Genomic DNA, 20198 nt, shown 5'->3' with positions numbered 1-20198 from the left:
CATCGACTTGAGTTGCAAGAAAACAATTGTGAGCAAATCATGAAGAGTGGGGCACTGTATTCTTGAGTTGAAGTATGTCTCCTAACAGTTTTTCATCTGTGTCCTTTGCCAGATCATTGGGACTCTAGAAGAGGTCCATATGCCACAGAATGGAATCAATCATCCTGGCATCACAGCGCTGGCCCAGGCCTTTTCTGTTAACCCACTGCTTAAGGTTATAAACTTGAATGACAACACGTTCACAGAGAAAGGAGCTGTGGCCATGGCAGAGGTAAGTAGTTACACATGGCTGCTTTGGGTTTTTGTCTTCTCCCTCCCAGCTTCCTCAGATGTAGTTAGTGTCAGCACCTCTGGGTTCGTGGAGCCACATGCCGCACTGAGGCGGAGGAATAGAGGAAAGATGACCTTCCAGGAGTGATTTGACACTGATTTACTTGCATGTCTGTACTCTCAAATTTGTGCTGTCTTGCAGACTCTGAAGGCTCTTCGGCAGATTGAAGTGATCAACTTTGGAGACTGTCTGGTGCGTTCAAAGGGTGCTGTTGCTATTGCTGAAGCTGTCAAAGAAGGGCTTCATAAATTAAAGGTATTGCCTTCTGCTGTTCAGCTTTGAATCTCTTTTGAGAACGCTTTTTCACCCATTCCGTTTTTTTTGTACATTCTTCTACCGCTATTGATCATTTTCAAATGGGGTTCACCTGAGTGCAGGCTTTGTCTGCACAACTCAAAGCAATAAACTATGTTGTAGATCACTGGAATCTACATCCAGGTAAGAGTACTCCAAGTTGAGTTGTACCAGTGATCTGTTTAGTTTCCATGTGGGGTTTTTAAAGCTGCTGATTCTGCTCAACAAGTGCTGTTCAGGAGTCTGATAATGGAAGTATCTGCCTTTAGAGCCTCTCAGAGGGTTATGAGAGGGGGGTCTGAGGTGTTCATGAATGGCCTGTAGTCTGTTTAACACTTCAGAGCTCATATGTTTAATGTGTTTTTGTTAGAGCTTGTATCAAAGGTCCAAATATTTCTAGCTGCTTGGAAGTACCGCAGCCTCCTGAACCAGTATTTGCATAAGACTGGCATTTGGCAACGTTCAAGTTGGGCCTAAATCCAATCAGTAATATAAGTAAACTATGATCTCTAGAAACACCAGTCATGGATCATAACTGCATCAGAATTCATCCTGAACATGCATGGTTCCTACTCTTGCAAGCTTACAGTCAAACAAAAATCCATCTGAGTGTTAACATTATTTACTTGTGTATGAATCTGGTATGGAAAGAAATAGCTGCTTTGTGGTGAGCAGTGCAGGATCCCTTGCTTAGACTTTTACTGGTTCCACTGAGACTTGTTTCTGAATCTTCCAGGAAAACTTCCTCTTAAATAAGATTCTAACAGGAGTGTTGAGATGAACACCCAGAAATTAAATCTTTTTTTCCAGAGCAAAGGTAGTTAAGGGAGGGTGGCATTAAGCAATAATAGCTAATTCATTCTGTTCAAGGACTACCTCCCTTCTGTTGTTAATATTAAATCTCTTCTCAGGAGTGAATTGATAAAGTACAATGCAGGATGCAGGGGGATGGTGGCTGGCAGTTGAATAACTTTACTCTTACTAGTCTGTCCATATTTTTTCCTCTGCTGGCCATGTTTATCAGGAATAATTTCACTCATAGCCCGTCTTTTGGAGGCCTAAACTTGCACAATAGGTGTTGAAAGGCAAATGTGCTATCCTGTCCTTCTTCAGCAAAACTTACCAGTATGTGAATTCTGAAGTAGTCACATGGCTAGTGGCAGGGCTGTGCTGGTATAGAGGTTGCTAGGAAACAAAAATCCCTCGTTTTGGAGAGGAAGAAACCAATAGGGCTGTCACTGTTGAACTCAGCAGTCTGGACATGCTGCTGAATCCCAGGGTAGCCTATCTCATGCTGCAGTGGTGTGACAGGAGCCCTGAGGAGCTACAGCTCCTTCCTGCCTGTAAACACTTCCAGAATTTCTTTCCCTTGGTTTTTAAAATGTGCAGTGTCTTGTGCCTCTTAGATATGTGAAGATCTCCAGTTAGCTGATAAAAGGTAGCAGATACTCCAGGCTTTAGATGAGCAGTCAATGTTCTCTGTGGCGGCTGTTCTAAAGGGGTTAACTTCAGTAATGCTGCTCCTCATGATGGTATGTTTCAAATTACCCCTTTTAGGTATATGAGTAGAAGTAAGTATCTGTCAAGCTTCCCCCCCATTAAAAATACTTTTTTGCTAAGAGCCCCTTCAAATGAAAATCTTTACAGAAAGCTTGTGAGCACATGAAGCTAATGGGGTGGTAAATGTTATAGGAATTCTGCAGATGAATGCTCTTCTGCTTCTTAGGAACTGAATCTGTCCTTTTGTGAGATCAAACGAGATGCTGCTTTGACTGTTGCTGAGGCTATTGAAGACAAGTCAGAGTTGGAGAAGTTGGATCTCAATGGTATGTAAGTTTGTTAAATCAAAGCACATCTAGCCTGACCCTAACTAGAAACCTTTAGGAAGAATGACAGTATCATGTGTTCTAGTCTTGCAATTGTCAGCGTGTGAAAAACGGTGTCTGAGAATAGCTGAACTCAGATGACCTTGGGGCAGGAAACAACTTAGATCTCGAAAGTCTTAAGCCACAAACCTGGTCAATGGTTAAAGCTAAGCAGTTTCAATACATCTCATAAGGTGGAAAGATTGGACTGATACCCATATGTTTCCCCCCCCAAAAAAACTTTTAATGGTTCAGTGTGATCTCAGATATTTCATACTTGTAAATAAAAGCCTCCTTGCACACCTCTGCAGTAGAGTGGGAATCTTTGACCAGTATTGACTTTTGCCATTCACACCTTAGGTCACTTTATTTCAATGGTACTGTGCCACATGTACTTGTTTCAGAATCATTGAGAACAAGAGCTGTTTACAGAACTAGCAGGATGTCTCTCAAAGATGCTCTGACCAATTACAGTTTTTGTCTGTCTCCAGTCCTTGTGTAATGTTGCTAAAAATTGTCTAACAGCTGTTTGATTATGAAAACTGAAGTCTGCACTGCTGCCTCTAAAATGTTGTGTAGAAATGGCTGACAATTGTTCAATTTCCAGAAATAAAAGGTGGACAAGAATCTATAGTAGAGACCCTAAGAGCAAACTTGTGTGTATCTTAAATCTGTTCGCTTTCTACAATAACCTAGGTAACTGTCTTGGAGAAGAAGGATGTGAGCAACTCCAGGAGATCCTTGAAGGCTTCAATATGGCAGCTGTCCTGGGATCTTTGAGGTAGGCAAGGCACCAGAAGTTTTCCCACAACTATTGATGCTTTCATTCACCTATCTGATCTAAAATAAAAACTGTAACATTGCAGATGGATGTTGGTCTGCCTGTGTGATATGGAGGATTCCATAACGAAAAACAGAGTGTTGTACCTCATTTTAATCTGTGGCCTTGTCTTAGTGTTAGTTATAGACTGCACTTCGGGCTCTTTGCTTGCCAATGTCTCAACTGGGTGACCTAAGTCTGAGTGACTTCATAATTTATTGTAGGCCAGTGGGTCCCTGAGATATGCTTCTTCCAGTAACACTTGGGAGGTTGCTTTTCTGTGCTCTTGAAAAAATGTTTCTGAATTCCTGTGTATTAGAGTTGTGAGCGTGTAATGAGGGCCTACTTTACATAAAAATTCTCAAATCATAGTGATGATGAAGGGGATGAAGAAGAGGAGGAGGAGGATGAAGAGGAGGAGGAGGAGGAAGAAGAAGAGGAGGAGGAAGAGGAGGAGGAACAGCAGCAGTTGAAGGAGAGAGGACAGGGAGAAAAGGAGTCAATGACTCCTAAGAAGATACTTGATTCACAGGTAAGCTTACTTTGGGATGTTGTCCTGTTTCCTCCTTTATTCTCCTCCATATGAGGAAATAAGATCTGGAGTGAGTCTGAACTTGAATTCTGGCAGGAGTTCATATTCTTCTGTGGGCTGGCTTTTTGGTAGCAGGCAGGGAGATAAAACGCAGGAAATAACAAAAGAAAGCAGATGACTTGGAAACATGTTTAATGTGTGCATGCGCACACATGCATGGAGAGAAAAGCTGAGTGGCAATTGTAACAAACACAGTTAGAAAATGTCTCCCCAGCTCTGGAAAATGGTGGGAACCTTGTACGTGCAATGCCATGCAGTTGTTTTATCATATCATGTTTATGCCAATTCTGGGCTCATCGCAACCACAAACAGTTTTCAGATGGGACAAATCCTGACCTTATTGCACCCCCACAAGTCAGTCCTTTGTGCCTTTGCTGTACCAATTTATTTGCTTATTTCCAAGAGTAAACTTGAGATGGATTTTGTCTGTTTCAGGATTCAACTCCAGTGCCATCTCCTCCTGTGGATGTTGCCACATTCCTTGCTTTCCCATCACCGGAGAAGCTGCTGCGGTTAGGACCGAAGTGTTCTGTGCTGATAGCTCAGCAGGTAGGTGAGCCAGTGGTTTTCAGTACTTGATTCTCTGTGAGGGTCACTTGATCCCCAGAGGTGTGATTCCTTTCTGTCTGAAGACCTGGATTTGCTTTCTTCCCTTCTAAGGAACCTAGGAAGCAAGTGATTGAGCTGATGCTTATGCTGGCACCAAAGGCTCTCCACAGAGTAGCTGTGTATTGTAGTATTTCTTATGCCTTGTGCTATGGCCAAGACAATGCTGACGTCAGTCTGCTGGAGACTGTGATCGTTGTCACTGCCATAACAGAAGCCTGTTACCTGTGTCTGCCTAGCAATGAGCTGAACGGCTCACGATTTTCCTTGTCTTTCAGACAGATGCATCTGATGTAGAGAAAGTAGTTACAACTCTCCTAAGGATATCTTCAGTCTTCAAAGATGAAGCCCCAGTGAAAACAGCAGTGCATGAAACAACAGGTGACTGGGTCTCTCTTCATGTCATGGTGTGACATGCTCCAGTATCAGGGCACCCAGGGCAATGTAGGAGAACACCCCTGTGGTCAGGCCCCTGGTGGACCAGGTCATTTGGCTGTCTTGTTATTGACAGGATGCAGGAAACCCAAGATGATAAAATATGAGGCAGTGAGAAGCTATTGTGTGGAGTAAAAATAGGGACTCATTCTGAAATTAGCAGATCTGGTACTTCCAAAGCTTGAAGCTCAATATCCCGTGTAGTTGCTGTCTTACTGGAACTGTGCTGTCCCTACTTGCATCTCTGATGCTGTGCTGTCAATAGCCAGGAGCACTGTGCTCCAAGGTCAGTTACTTTCTCAAGGCTGCTTATTGGAAGGGGAAAAAGAAAAAAAGTATTTTGCAGAAAGTAGCCTCTCCGGTTTAGTACTGAGAAACTGTAAAGAGGGACCTCTTATTTAGTGTCCCTTCTTATCAGTGCGATGCCTGTTTAGTTCAGGGAGTGAAGATTGCATTACGACATGAGACAAGGCACAGAAGCCAATGTACAGGCAAGGGACTGTTCCTCACTATATTGTAGTGCAGTGACTTGAGTTAGGTCTGACTTCTGCATAGATTAACATTATCACTTCACTTTCTCATTTGGAAACAGGAGCTTTCAAGCATCTACTTGGCATCTGGCCACTCCTTAAGGAGAAGGACTTTGTCTCATCTCTTTCAAATCCCCCAACAGAACTGTTCTCTCATGCACAAGCTACCTAGCAAAGCAGTGCGAAAGAACTGGATCAATTATTTTTAAGACCATTTGGTGTGATTTATTGCAAACAAATGTGCAGTTTCCTAGTTAGCAATTTATTAGTTTCATCACGTCTATGTATTCTGAGCTATGTTAGCTGTTATCTGTGAATCAGTAATAAAGTACACAGTTCACTGTACTTGCTTATGGAGCCAACTTAGCCAAAAATAGTCAGCTGGCATTTCAGGAACTGCTGTTGGACTTGGCTAATGCCCATTATGAGTAGTCTCCAACTTCAACAAAAGATGCAGCACAGGATAGTCCTGTTGACTTAAGTGTGCTTGTGCATGTATTTATCTTGATAGCTATTCCTTACCACTCTCTCTTCCTAGGAAAGAGAGTACCTGGCAATTAGTTACTTTTCTCTGAGAAAGGTATCAATTGGTAATGAAGTCTCCAGTTAATGTCTGACAGTGGTTCTACAGCCACCACAGTGAGTTCTGCTCGTTCCAAGAAACCAGAATGGTCAAGGGTCAGAATGGGTGCCTTGCCTTTCTTGTGGACACAAGAGGTTTAAGCACAGGTTTGCCATAGTTTGCAGCAGTTAGTTGTGAGGGAGCCCTGAAAACAAGTGAACAAGCTTTCTCATTATATTCTCATTCCTTTTGGTTTCAAATGAAAGGTAAATTCTTGCTGGCCTTAAAATTGCAAGGCTCCAACTCTTGCTGCCCTGCTAGGATATTAGCTCATCCAGTGTGTGCATGCATGCCATATATATATATATATATATACACACACACATATATACACATACATACGTATGTATGTATGTTCAAATGCATTAAGGCATTTTGTGGTGCATAGGACTGAGGTCAAATTACATCTGAAGCTAGGCAATGGGTGAGGCTCTTCCTGTAGGCCTTTGTATAAAATACAGTCCTTACATTTAAGGCTTCATCTGTCTGTGTGTTAGAGGTTACAGCCAGCCTCTGCAGAGACATCTGGGGTGTTAAAGTAGTTTTGAGAGGTAATATCCCTTAGCAGCTGATACTCCATGAGATCCTGTGTGGATCAGTTTTGATCTTAAAATCTGTAACAAGACCTCTTTCTGTAGTTAGCTCCATAGTGTCACCTGAGGGACCTGAAATTACAAATCAGACTGTACTTGCTGAGAAATAGAGCAAGCAGGAGAATATTGTGCTTAACATGATATGTTTACTTCTTTTTAGATGCCTTGATGAAAAAAGCCTTCACTTCTGCCACATTTAATTCTGATGCATTCATCACAAGCCTCTTGATCCACATGGGACTGCTTAAGGTGAGGAAGCAGGAAAGAGCTAAGTTATGCTCTGGTTAGGCTGAAGACCAGACTGGCTGGGTTGTGGGTAATTACATTGCCATGGAAGCAGCTGGGTGCCTATGTGTGCCTGATGCCCAGGGACAATGGAGGTCTGCGGGTCCAGCAGAAATTGCAGATTGCAAGATCACACTAGGATGAAATAGGTGTCAGCTCTTTGCCTCTGTTCTACTTAATGTACTCTGCATTCTCAAAGTCATCCTCTGAAGGTAGGGATGGTCATGCAAGGAAACTGAGCTGCTGCTGGACTATGAGGTCTTACAGATGCCTGTAAAAAGCTGTGTTCAGGAGTCTAATATATAGTATTTGTTATTAACTTGATCCTTTAGGACATCCTCTAGTAGCAAGGGTCAGAAACAAATATCCAACCACTCGCATTTGATCAGAAGCATTCAACTTCATCCATTGAAGTATCTTTGCAAACTACTAGTGACAAATGAGTAGTGACATGGAAGAAAACTTCTCAATGAGAAAGGATGGGAGGGTCAGTAGGAAACCTGCTAATTGCATTAGAATACCTGTTGCTTTGCTTCCATTGAGATGACTGAGAAGAGGGAGAAGCTCTGTCCACAAACTAAAGGAGTGCTTTTGTGCATTTGTGGTGCAAGGGTCAATATTTCTCACCACTTCAACCTAGAAACTGAGAATGGAAGCTTGTACCAAGCCAGTTCCAAGACACCACAGAATATAGTCTATATTATAGGTGCCTGCTTTTAATTGAGTTTGTGGATCACCTTATGGTAATATCCAACTTGGAAGGCAGACAGCTGTGACATGCTGGATGTATCTGAATTTTCTAAAAATCGATTTATCCTGTCCCTGTGTTGTTGGACGTAGGACCAAATCCTAAGCATCCCACTTCTCAGACAGATCCACAGAACCCAAGATAGCTTTCTGTTCTGCAGAATACTTATTTTAGGGACTACCACCTACCTCTTATCCCATACAAAAACCGCTAAATATGCGCCATGAGGTCTAAAGCACAGATGCGTACTCCACAGGAACCCTTTCAAACCATGAAGTGGTATTGATGATAATGCCTCTGAGGATCAGCCAACAGGCTGTTTGTGGTGTAGAAGGAGTCCACTGATGAATTAGGCATGTGTGGAGAGGGAGCAGCGTCCATAATTTTCTGTCCAACATATCTGGAGGCACAAAAACAACAGATATTCTTAGCAACATCAAATACAAGGTCACACTCTCGGAACAGTTCTAGATCCTATCTACAGGATGAAGGGCTTTAGTTGGGATGGTAGTGGAGAAATAACTAAAAATGGTTTAAGAGTTGGGGCACATAGATTAGCGTCATCTTAGGCACAAGAAGAAGTCATCATGTAAGCAGGGGAACAGCAATAGAAATGACTAACTTTACCTGATACATCAGTTGTGCTACCAGTACTGGTAATGCATCACATTCTGGAGGAAGCATGCTGACGAACTGGAGATGGTGTAAAAATTATAGTAGTACAAGGTAAAATGTGTAACTAAAGCACTCAGTTTTTGATAAATTGAAGTAGTGTTGGATTCCCTAGGAGAACACTTGAACAGGGGGCCTTTGAGAAGGTATGGCTGTTTCCCTGTTTGATGCACGTCCGTTACTTCCCTTCCCCATTGCTTCTGACTAAGTCCTAATTGACACATACTAGAATATTCCTGATTACTCCTGGTTTTGAGATGCTGGTGCTACAAGGCCACAGGGTTGGTTACTTTTCTCCTAAGGAACAGGGCACTTAATACAACAGGGAGCTTTCTCTCCTACTGTGGATGGGAGTGCTTCTTTCAACAGAAGTCATTGCCTCTGTGAGTTGTAGTGGATTAGATAAAATAGTGATTGTGACTTGTCTTGATGTCTGTCTTCTGTCTTTTCCTCTTCTCAGAGTGAAGAGAAGATCAAAGCTGTCCCAAGCCTTTATGGTATTCTTATGACCTTGAACCATATGGTCCAACAGGATTACTTCCCCAAATCCTTGGCCCCAGTTCTTTCAGCTTTTGTGACAAAGTGAGTATTGTACTTGCTATGCAGCCCTCTCCATGGGAGCTAGTGAAATGGTTTGAGGGTTAATAGCTACATGCAGCCTGTTCTGTTAAAGCGCAATAAATATTTGTTCTGAAAAGTTTCTAAGGTTTAGAATAAAAAGTCTTGAATCTTGAAGAAATGGTGGGAAAAAAACAGCTCAAAACTAACTGGCTCTGAAGCACAGACTGCTGCTGCCAGTTACAGCAGAGTGTTTTGAACTTAAGGAAACCTGCTGGGTTTCTAGCTACTGCTTGAGTGAACTATGAGTACACTGGATCTAACCAAGCCCTCCAAATGGCCCTGCTGTGTATGAAGGTCAGCAGAGCTTCACCTGACTTGTTACATTCTGTAACACTGAACAGCCTTCCTGATTTCTATGATATAGGGAATATGTGAAAGCTTGGGAGCTTGTGCTGATGAAAGGCAGAGACATCAAGTACTTGTGACTGGTATGAAACATGGGCAAGAGGGATGTAGTCAAATACCAGTAGTCATGCTCCTCTTAACTGGCTTGCTTCCAATCCCAGTAGAGCTGTGAAAGGGGAGAGGTGTTTTTGCAAATGTTGGTGCAGTTGAGGTTGTCAAAGCTGATATAGTAGTGGTACATATCCAGCAAACAGCCATGCTAGTATCAGCTTTTGAAAATAAAACCATATAACTACCTTCCTTTACACATGTGCAAGCACTAACCTAAAGGCCCTAACGGTGGAACAGTTTCAGTCTGGATGGCCTGTGTACTCGTGTATCCTCTTCTTGGCTTGATCAGACTAAGAATTAAGCAGTATACAAGCCGGTGAACGTGTGCTTTAACAGCTAAGTAAATACATTTCCCGCTAAGTAAATACACTTCCCACTTGGCCTTCATAGGTTTAAGCAAGAAGTATTGGGAGGTGCCATGTGAAGCTGTTCAAACAGATCTTTGGATTTCTGTTTCTTGCACTGCTACCTGTGCCTGTGACCTTGTCTGTCAATCAAACAGATGCCTGCAGTGTCAGAGTTCAGTACCAGCCCTAAAATAAGAGAAGATGATGGCTTGCTTCTCCCATCAGGCACTAAATGTACAGACGGACAGCTTGATCAAAACAAGTATCACTTAGTGTCCATCTGATGCCAGCCAAACAGAGGATTTAAATCATCTGAACTTGGGGATACAGAATCAGGGGGCTTTGGTTCCATGCGTTTGACCCTTCTGACTGTTTATATCACATCCTGGTGTCTAGAGCAGCCTCATAACTCAGCTTGATATGTCCTTCTAAACAAACTTGCTTGCAACAGACACCGCCTCCCTTTCCCTGTATGTTCCCTGCAGGCCTCTCCCAGGCTGTCGGTCTGCAAAATACCAGTAAATGTTCTTCATCTGTAAGTGATGCTTTATGTAGACAAAATGATAACAGAGTAAAACTCTGGTCCTGCTGAAGTCATCAACAAAAATTCCATTGAATCCATAGCCAGCATTTTGTTACAAATGCAGGAAGAGGGGAAAGCCTGTTCCTGAAAGTGTAAGTGAGGTCTCTTGGAGATCATGTAAGAACTGCAAGAGCCAAGAGACTCTCACAGTCAGAAGCAATTTGTCTGCCTTCCTTCAGCATGTAAGGGTGCTAATGCCAAATCTGCAGAATGTCACTTACGCTATGAAATTTTCAGAGCCAAAGCTTTGATCTGCAAACCCCTCTGTTGCAAGGTAGACAGTGTGTGATGTTATAATAAGAACTTATGTAGTGTTGACTTCACCATGCTGTACAGGACATATAAGCAATGTACTTCTGTGTTTCATGGGAAAAAAGGTTGTGTGTGTAATATGTTTCTTAAAAACCCTTTCCCTAAGGGAACAGGGGGAACAAATGTTAAATCCTTTACAAGTGCCTGGAGAACAGAACAAGATCAGTTCAATAACCACAAAGTCCAATTAAATTGGCTTCCATAAAGTTCTGGACTAATCTGCACCCCAACTTGTTTTTGTTCAGAACTGACTCCAAACAAAATCACATCCTAACCTTAAACCAAACCTAACTTGTAAACCTAGTAACCTGCCAAGCTCTTCTGGGTCAGTTTCTGCAATGTGTCTACTCCTGGTCTGTCAAGCCTGTGAGCCCTTTATTTGCAGCTAAACAGCATGCATTTCCATGGCAGCGTTTTCTAGCTTTTCCTTTAGGATCATAATTACCTCCTTTGGACTTCGGAGCTGTAAAGTTCTAGCTGCCTAGGCTAGAGCTCTGCTGTCTCCTGCTGCAAGGGGCTTGCACTGTGGCAGTTTGATGGTGTTGGGTAGTGGGATTTTTTAATTATTATTAATTAATAAAAACAGGGCTGTGGACTGTAAGCAGCATCCATCTTATTCTGCTGAAGTCTGTGCCGGTTTTCTTTTGGACACAAGAGGGTGCTGTGAGTCCACATGGGCTTTCTCCATAATTCGTTAGGCGAGCACACTGCATGTATCTGGATGCCTGCCTGCCCGCCCTCTTGTGACTGGACTGTACTCTTTTGCTTTTGGCTTGGATTGCATCACTTTCACCAGCCTGTACCACAGAGTGGCAGGCAGTCTAACTCTACAGCAAGTGGGGGAGATTCTTGGTGTTTGAGCTGCAATGGAGGCTGAGGGAGCTCGGCTGTGATCAGTGTCAGCAGTTCAGGTTTGCTATTTCCAGAAACAGGGCCAAACAGACTTAATATGGAGCTGCCTCGACAAAATTGGCCTACTCAATACAAACAGGGCTGGGTCTCCCAAAAAATGATGACTGAAATACCTCACCCAGACACTTTAAAGATAAAATGCAGATTGTAATTGTCCTGTATGTTCTTCAGTGGGAGATCGCTGAATGGCTCTTGTGGAAATAAAAGTGGTTAACTCTTCTCCAGAATGTGGTTCTGATAAACTGTAGTATACAAGGAGCCTCTGCTAAGCTGTTGGCTATATCCTATAAATCCAGAAATGAATTTTTTTTTCTCTCTCACCTAGAGAGATTCCAATCTTTATTTCAGCTTCCCTCTTCTTTCACCAATCAAATAGATCTCACTATTATTATTTGCTAAAGTCTCTATTCTCATTTGGGGCTGAGAGAGAGGTAAAATTGGATTCAGTTTTCTTTGAGGAAGTTTCCCTAATGGATACAAAATGCTGGAAGTTTCAGTAAGGCTTATCAAATGATTAGCCTGTGGAAACAGGGGAAAAATACATTTCTAGGAAGTGATAGGAATGCTAGAGGCATTTAGCCCCCCATTAATCCTTCTGTGACTGTGTAGTTCAATCATCCAGTTTCAAGGGCAGGGTACTCTGTGTAAGGTAGATCTTGCTATTGCAGTCTCTGTGCCAGGCACTTTCAGCTGATGGTCTGCAGGTTCTGTGGACTATTTCTAAGGCACCCTGAAAGGCAGCTGAGCAAAACCATTCAGCTGTTACTTGATTTAAGGGGGTGGGAGGTTATATTGCTTCTCTTCAAAGACTTGAAAAAGCCCTATGAATCAAGGAATGCCAAAGCCACTGTTCTGGTCACAGATAGCAGATGGTTTGGCAAGGAAAGGAGAAAAGAATTGAGTACTCATCCTTTCTGTTTTGGGGCCCTAAACAGATAATGCATATGGAAACTTCCATCCCTTGGGGGAGAGAGGGAAGTGGGGTTCCACTGCTGCTGCTTCCTGCTACCCAGATTGAGACACCAGATTGCAGAGATGAACAATCTGATTCTGCCAGCTGAGTTTTTTTGTACCTGTGGAAATAAATTTTCTGATTGCTGGCTGTTGTCTTTTTGGCTCCTACTCTGCAACGGGGGTGTTATTCTCCACTGTGAGCTCTGTACAGATCAGTACTAGAGATCAGGAAGTGGTTTAAGAAGAGATAACTGAAGCAAAAAAATGTAAGCTTTTGGGCATGCAACCTTAGTGCATTTGAAATAGTGTTTATTTGGTCATTCAAAGTCAGTTGCAAAGCAGTTCCTATATTCAGTATTTTAAAACTAAATATTTCTCCTCTTTCCACAGACCAAACCGTGCTCTTGACTCCTGTTCTTTTGCCCGCCACATGCTCTTACAAACCCTCCATCAGCTGTAACAGATGTGCTTCTGTGCCCTTCCCTCCTCATTGGACTGTCGTCAGCAGGGAACTCGGAGCTGCTTGGTGGGAGAGAATCCTAGAGCCCATGCAGACATACTGTCTTTTTTTTTCTTCTTTTTTTTTTAAACTTCCCCCTCCCTTACAGGAGGTCTGTCCTTCATTTTGCTTTCATAAACTTGGACAAATCCTACTGTTTTTTTTTTTTTAATTCTCTCTGTGAAATGATTCTCTTGTCTGCAGGGCAGGTGCTTGTGCTAGAATAAGTCTGTGCTGTTCTGAGCTCTGCATGAATCAAAAAGAAGAGTCCTCCTCCACTTCTGTAGCATTGGCAAGGGTATGCCAAGACTAACATCGGGTCCAGGAACGCTGTCCTCAGGATCAACCAAGTTATCCATTTTATTTTACTGGACTGTGGCTCCTGCCTGATGCCCTTCTGCACTGTGCAGGAGGGAGGCTACAATGCTGCTGCTGCTTCTCCAGGCCAGGGGAGTGCTTGATCCCCTTCTGCTGCTGCTGAGTCAGAAGGGCAAGGTGTGCTCCCCTTTGTTTCTTGTTTTCAAGTCCATTTGTTCAAGGCACAGTGTGGCCTATTTCTATTTTAGTGTACTACTCCCCTGCTGCTGTGGTTTGGATATCCGTGTAGTGTAGCTGACTCCGGTGGCCATTGCTTAAGGGAGCAAGCATATTTTTATTGTAATGATTTTTATTTTTTTTTTGCCTAGTGCCTGTGGTGTTTCCCTCTTCCCTTCCTTTCCTTCTCCCTTACCCCTCTCTTCCTAATTAAAATAGGCTTGGTTTGGAAGTGAATACAATCCATGAAATCCCTGTGGAATGTGTTCCCTTTCTCCTCCCTTCTGTTCCCCCTCTGATAAAACAGTGTGACTGTGTGGGCTGTTCACATATTTGAAAGCCAAGCACATGTAAGAGCACAAAGAATTAGGGCTGTGCTGATTGTCCTCGGGTAGAACTGCACCTTTTCTTGCACTGAAGGAGTAGCTGATGCCTCTAGATCTCTGTACACAGAGTACTGTTTGTGTGCCTGCACATGTATTGATGGCACCTATCTGCATGACTTACAAGCACACAAGAAGGTGATTCATAGGCTGGTCCTGTTCCCACTTCTTTCATGTACAGTTTCAAGCCTCTGAGAATCCATACATCTGTTTCTCTTCAGGTAACAAAGAGTTTGTCCTTGAACTAATACTGGTCTTCCCCTCTATTTTTGGTTAGAGGAGGTTGTTCATCTTCTCTTACCAGACCTTAAAACTGATGTGCAGCATAAATAGGGCTAGCACCCAGTGGCCTCTATGAGAGAGAGCTAGTTGTCCCTTCATTGTGAGAGGCAGCATGTGCCACAGCTGGCGAGGGTACACATGCTGACCCTAAGTGCAGGAAACACTGGTGTTTGCTCAAAGTTTGCAGGCAGCATTGACAGAAGAAAGAATTTGGGTCTCTGTATTAAATAAACTGTATGGTATGTGCAAGACCTACTTACATATAATCTCTGCTTAAATTCTTCCAGGTTGTGGGCCTGTTCAAGGCAACCATGGGGTAAAAGGGGGAGGGTATAAGAAGTTGTGAGTGGCTATGATCCAGCAATCTCTGGAAAGCAATGTCTCTTTGCTTCTCAGGGAAGAGCTGCCCTTCATATAGGAGCAGTGTCCCCTTGTAACAAAGGCTGTCCTAAGGCTAAGGACAAAGTCCATTTTCTCACAATTTCTGTGACGGAAGCTAGAAATCCTGTTTCTAAACTGGTAAAATCAACTGAAGTAAAGGTACCTACACCTACGGAAAGTGCTTTGGTCACTGCATTCAGCCCCTGCTCTCGGACTGAGCCCTGCCTCCTTTGCCTAATCCTGTCCCTATTCTTCAGCAGTGTGTTACAGAAGCAAGTGTGTTAAGTGTTGCCATAAGCTTGAGGGGGAAAATCAAGACAAAAGGATCTGTATTTTCCTTAAATCTTGAGCCTGGTATAGCTTTCCTTGAAGCTCCCTGGCCTCTTGCTACTCTTATTGCCCCTTCCCCAGAGGGGATGGTCATGGAGAAAAAGGACATGATGTAGTGTAGAGGTGTATAAACCAAGGCAGGGAGTCAACCCTAAGGGGTGACTTATCTGCAGTGGGTCATATTCCTATGTCACAGTTATTTTTGTCAATTGCCCTCCCGCCAATTCTTTCTCCTAAGGGTCCTTCCTTCCCTACTTTGCCCCACTCCATTTGGTGTCTGGAAGTGACAGTGTGCAGACAACAGATTTGCCTCTAGGTAGGACATGGAGACTGAACTCCCTTGCAGTGGGCTTATGTCTTCTGTCTCAGCAAAAAAGAGAATGAGAATTTCTAACTTTAGTTTGTATTAGGAATTGCTCCTAAAGGATGATAAATTCCTAGTGTTGCACTGAAGGACTGCAGGTTCATTCCAGTGTTGGTTCAGCTTGTCTTGTGCAACCAATTCACCCCAAGAGCACCACTACTGCAGGAAGTATTTTTAATTTGAACTTTATTAGTCCAGCAAAGCAGTGGTAGTAAAGAGAAAGAGATACTATATTAGTGTCTAGCAGTCTTTGGGGGAATCTATGAGCAGTGAATCACTTCAGTGGGAGCAAGCGATGAGAAAATAGAAGAGGACAGGTCTTCTTGCAGGCAAAGGTAAAATGGTTTCTTTAATGGAAAGCAAAGGTATTTCCTTTAATGGAAATTGAGAATGAAAATGAGCTGTTTATGCCTCTCACTTTCTATGTATTTGTCTTGCTGTTTTGGGGGAGTCATTCCTGCTCCATTTCCTCCTGTAAAAGGGGTTGTGCAGAACAGAAGGCATCTGAAATTATCTGCATTGGGCACTTCAGAAATACTGGATGGCTTTTATTGGTTTTGGAAGGTAATTACATAGCCTCTTGCCTCTTGTCCTGGGGTGTAATCCCAGTGCCCCCAAAGCACTTAATGGACTTGAAAAAGCTGAAAAACTGCTTAGAAACAGGAACGTGCCACAGGGCCCTAGCAGTCACCCGCTGCCCGGCAGGCTTCCCTGGCAGCGAGGCTCCCATGGTTTGTACTTCTGGGCAATTGCTGCAGGATGATGCCTATAGGGACCAGTCCCCTTTGCCCAGGGTCACCCTTTGGGTACACCTGAGTAGCTCTGGAGCTGGACCGTGTCTTGCTGCCACTGCAAGAGCAGCTAACTAAGCTGGCTGTGAAGGCGTCAACCCTCAGATGACCAGCTTGGGGGCCACAGGCCAGCACTAGTCCTTGTGCTGCCTGAAGGCATCTGGCCAATCTCTCCCAAGGGATCCTAGAGCTCACACTGAGCTTCTTCAGAGCTCTGCTCTGCTTCTTCAGAGCCAGCTACTAGGATTGATGTCCCCCTGCTGACACCAGCCTCCCTCTGCCTAACAAGGCTGAAATGGCAGGCTGCCGCTTGCACTGTAGTGGTAGCCTGAGGTTAGGGCCTGCTCCTTGGATGGGCAATGAGGGCTTGATTGCAAGGAGAGGAGGAGTGATAGGGGGAGGACAGAAACACATCCTCTGTGTCAGTGTTTTCCTTCTGACAGCTGCCACCTGGCCTTCCTCTAGCTGTTGTAGCTCCTCAGGTGCATTGGCCTGGTAGAGGTAGCCTTTGGTGGATTAAAACCATCCACGTTGAAGTGTGCTCACCTCATGTCCTGTGCTTGACCAGAGAGAGCAAAAAACTACTCCCTTCCCACATCTTTGGAAGATGCCAAAGCAGGTAAGTACATTTATGGGTAAAGAAACAAACAAAAAAATTGCCTGCAGGGAGGCTGGGAAAATTCCTCATTTCTGATGAGCAATCATGAGGCTGTGCACTGACTGAGCCTTCATCCGCCAGTCTGGCAACTTCAGTTTTCATGTGCATCACAAAGAGAGATCTGAACCTCTGGAGGGTGAGGAAAACCTCAGCAACAGGGTGAGACTCATAGGGGCACTTATGTGGGTGTCATGGGGCTCCTTGGTGGTGGGGAGCAAGTGCAATCCAACGATTCTTTGGGCCGCTGGCTGGCAGCCAGCACATAGCCATGGCGGTCGTCATCCTCACTGCAGGCAGCTGATAGCTCAGTGCCCCTGTGGTGCAGGGGCGGCTCATCATCGTTGTAGTACCTCTGGAAAGAGACTGGCTGCCTCTGCAGCCGCAGCATGGCCTGATGGCCAGGCCCGCTAGGACGAGGAGGGTGGCGGTGGTGCCGATGCCCAGAGCCCAGGGGCCTGGCACCGGCCAGGTGCCCACAGGCCAGGCAGTGTCAGCGGTGTGCCCCATGGTGCACTGCCCAGGCGCTGGGCTCAAGCACGCCAACAGCCCTCTGCTCCAGGGGACAATGCAGATGCGGTACTCAGTGCCTGGGTGGAGGCTGTGGAGCTGCAGCTCCGGTGGGCTCCCGATCACCTGCAGCGCCTGCTCGGGTGCCCCGGAGGCCTGGTACCGCACCTCAAACTCCTTGTGGTCCCCTGAAAAAGCCCAGGCCACAGTCAGGGACGTGTCACTCCCAGTGCTGACGTGAAGGCCGCTGATGCCATCGGCCAGGCAGGGATCAGGGCTCTCGGGCGCATGGCCCTGTGAGGTCGTGAGTGGCCGGGCAGTGGGGAGCAGGGTGGTCCTGATGGTGGCCAGGGCTGTGATAGTGGCAGTGATGGTGGTCACCATGCTGGGAAGAGGCTTGCCTCTTGCTGTTGGTGTGGCCATGGGTCTGCTGCCCTCCGTGGGGTTGGTGATGGTGGAGCTTGTGCCAAAAGGTGGGCAAGTCAGCTTCTGCAACTGGAAAAAATAAAAGGAGAGGAGAGGGGAATGGTGAGAGAAGGTGTCACAGGTCTGTGTCAGGCCCTGTGACAGAGCCGTGCCACCGCCACGGTCACGCACCCTCCCCACACGGCCCCCTTTGCCAGCACATCTGCAGGCAGCGGTCTGGGGGGGACCTCAGCCCCGAGCAACGCCTCAGCCTCTCTCTGTGTGATGGCAGCCCCAGTACTCAGCACCTCCCCACACCTTTAGTTTTTGTTGCCACAGCATCAGCCAGTAATGACGCTGATGAGGATGAAGGAAGGAAATGGGGAAGGGGAAAGGCAGGAAGGGAAGGAATGAGCAGATGCGAAAGCATGGGGCAAAAAGAAAAGGAACAAGCACACGGCTGCATGGGCTGCCTTTTCCCCTGACCCCTGCCAGGGCCCCAGCAGTGGAGGCAGCCTCTGAGCCTTGCTCACTCCCCCTTCTCCCCTGCTCGTGTGTCACCTCCCTGGGCCCTCAGGACCCGTGCCAGGGGTTAAAAAGCCATTTTCTGAGCTGAGGTTGAACAGGGTGGTGACAGCTTGCCGTCGGGGTGGCTCCCCACGAGGGTGTATGGGGGCTGCCCCCGCTCTCGCCGGGGACACCTGCCCAGGCGCAAACCACGGAGCCCTGGCCGGAGCCGTACCTCCACGTCCGCCAGCAGCTGCCCTAGCAGTGCCCCAGGAGAGCTGCAGGCAGCGGGGCCCCGCTCGCCCCGCGGCCGCTTCCTCTGCCACGTCCAGAGCCAGACCAGGCTGCAGTCGCAGCGCCACTTGTTGCCCATCAGGTAGAGCCCTGACAGGGCCCACAGCGACACCAGCAAGGGCAGCATCTCCAGGCCGTTGTCCCTGAGGCTCAGCACCTCCAGCTGGCGCAGCCGGCTGAACGCCAGTGCCATCACCTTCTCCAGGGCCATGCCATCGAGGAAGAGCTTGCCAAGGGCCCGCGGCCCCCTCCTGAACAACAACGATGTCAGCTGGCGGATGGGGTTGCTGCTCAGGTGGAGGGTGGCCAGCAGCAGGGCGCCGCGCACGGCCCAGGGCACACTCACCAGCTGGTTGCCGTCGAGTCACAGGGTGCGCAGCCCACGTGGCAGCGCCTGCCCAGAGAGGTTGGCCAGGCGGTTTGCACTGAGGTGCAGGTGCCAGAGCCGCAGCAGGCTGCCGAGCGCCTGGTCTGAGAGCTCCTGCAGCTCGTTGTGGCTCAGGTCCAGCAGAGGAGGTGCTTCAGGGAGGAGAAGGTGCCTGGAGAGACCGGGGGGGAGGGAGGCTTATTTGGACCAGCCTCTGAGCCCTCTCCGCCCCCAAGCCACTCACCCCACGTTTTTTTCTCAGTGCAGAGGCTGGTTTGGCTGCACGTGGAGCCGCCGGCAGCTTCCCAAGAGGTCCCGTGTTGGGGAAGGGGCTGAGCGACAAGGCTGGCATGTCCCATTGCCAACGCGGCGGCTGCGGGGGTACCTGGCAGGAGGTGAGCGATCTGGTTGTGCTCCAGGTGCAGAAAGATGAGGCTGCTCAGGTTGGTGAAGGCGCCCGTGGGGACAGCCCGCAGGAGGTTGTGGTCCAGGTGGCAGTGATACAGGCTCCCCAGCCCCCCGAAAGCACCGGTCTCCAGCCACTCCACCCTGCTGCTCCCCAGGTAGAGGGTGGTGAGGGCTGGCAGGTCAGGGAAGAAGCCGGCCTCAAGGGTGGGGAAGAGGTTGTGCTGCAAGTCGAGCTCCACGGCGGCGTGGGGGAGGCCCACAGGCAGCCACGCCAGGCTGGCATTGGCGCAGCTGACAAACCGCTGCAAGGCAGCGCAGGAGCAGTTCGAGGGACACAAGGCCATGTTGGCACCGGGAGCTGGCGAGGTGCAGAGCAGAGGCAGGGCAAGGATCGCGAGCCAGAGCGCCAGCACAGGGCCTTCAGCTGCAACCCAAAACATGCAGCGAAACAGCCCACAGCACCTGGTCAGAGCTGGGCACAGGGAAGAGCTTGTCCAGTCAATCCCCAAACCCACAGCCTTCATTTTTGCTTTCTCCATAGCAGCAAATAAATATACTCTTTCCTGGCCAGGACTTCATGCTGTCAGCTGTTGTGCCTGTAAAGCACCTCCTTCTCACTGGACTTGGGCTGCTTCAACCACCCCGCTCCCAGAGCAGCTCCCGCCCTGCGGGCATTGCTGGACAATGGACATCAGCAGTGCTTTGGCCTCTGGCGTGCTCCCTCCTCCCACTGGCCATGGTCCGGCCCCTGCCTGCACTGCCTCCCATCACCCCCAACCATGTCCCCACCTTGTGCAGCTGGAGCAGCCCAGATCGGCTCAGCCTCCACTTCCTCCTTTGGTTCCCTCTTGGAAAAAAAAAAAAAAAAAAAAAAAAACCTGAACTTTTAAAGGCTATTTTTAAAGGATCC

General features: G+C 46.7%; 2 protein-coding genes across 6 annotated transcripts in view; one reads left to right on the top strand and one right to left on the bottom strand.

Annotated features, from left to right (window-relative positions):
* RANGAP1 (Ran GTPase activating protein 1) overlaps positions 1-20198 on the top strand; it is a 29671-nt gene that overhangs the window by 7482 nt on the left and 1991 nt on the right. For 2 of the 5 annotated variants that reach the window (XM_026065093.1, XM_026065094.1), the window contains exons 7-16: positions 113-271; positions 473-586; positions 2352-2451; positions 3187-3271; positions 3683-3842; positions 4338-4451; positions 4787-4889; positions 6849-6937; positions 8854-8975; positions 19143-19275. In XM_026065093.1, coding sequence (XP_025920878.1) covers positions 113-271; positions 473-586; positions 2352-2451; positions 3187-3271; positions 3683-3842; positions 4338-4451; positions 4787-4889; positions 6849-6937; positions 8854-8975; positions 19143-19275 — 1179 coding nt within the window. The other 3 variants (XR_003253381.1, XM_026065095.1, XM_026065096.1) reach the window with 3 other exon arrangements.
* Positions 13141-19136, bottom strand: LOC112965760 (leucine-rich repeat transmembrane protein FLRT2-like). The gene is made up of 2 exons (XM_026065097.1): positions 18455-19136; positions 13141-17802 (listed from the first exon to the last, which is right to left on the bottom strand). The coding sequence occupies exons 1-2, from the start codon at positions 18722-18724 to the stop codon at positions 16990-16992; spliced, it is 1083 nt and encodes a 360-aa protein (XP_025920882.1). The 5' UTR covers positions 18725-19136; the 3' UTR covers positions 13141-16989.

The sequence above is a fragment of the Apteryx rowi genome, unplaced genomic scaffold (genome assembly GCF_003343035.1).
Source record: "Apteryx rowi isolate R43461 unplaced genomic scaffold, aptRow1 scaffold_223, whole genome shotgun sequence".
Taxonomy (NCBI): domain Eukaryota; kingdom Metazoa; phylum Chordata; class Aves; order Apterygiformes; family Apterygidae; genus Apteryx; species Apteryx rowi.
Note: the sequence above shows the minus strand (reverse complement) of the source record. Positions and strands in the feature narration are given on the sequence as shown.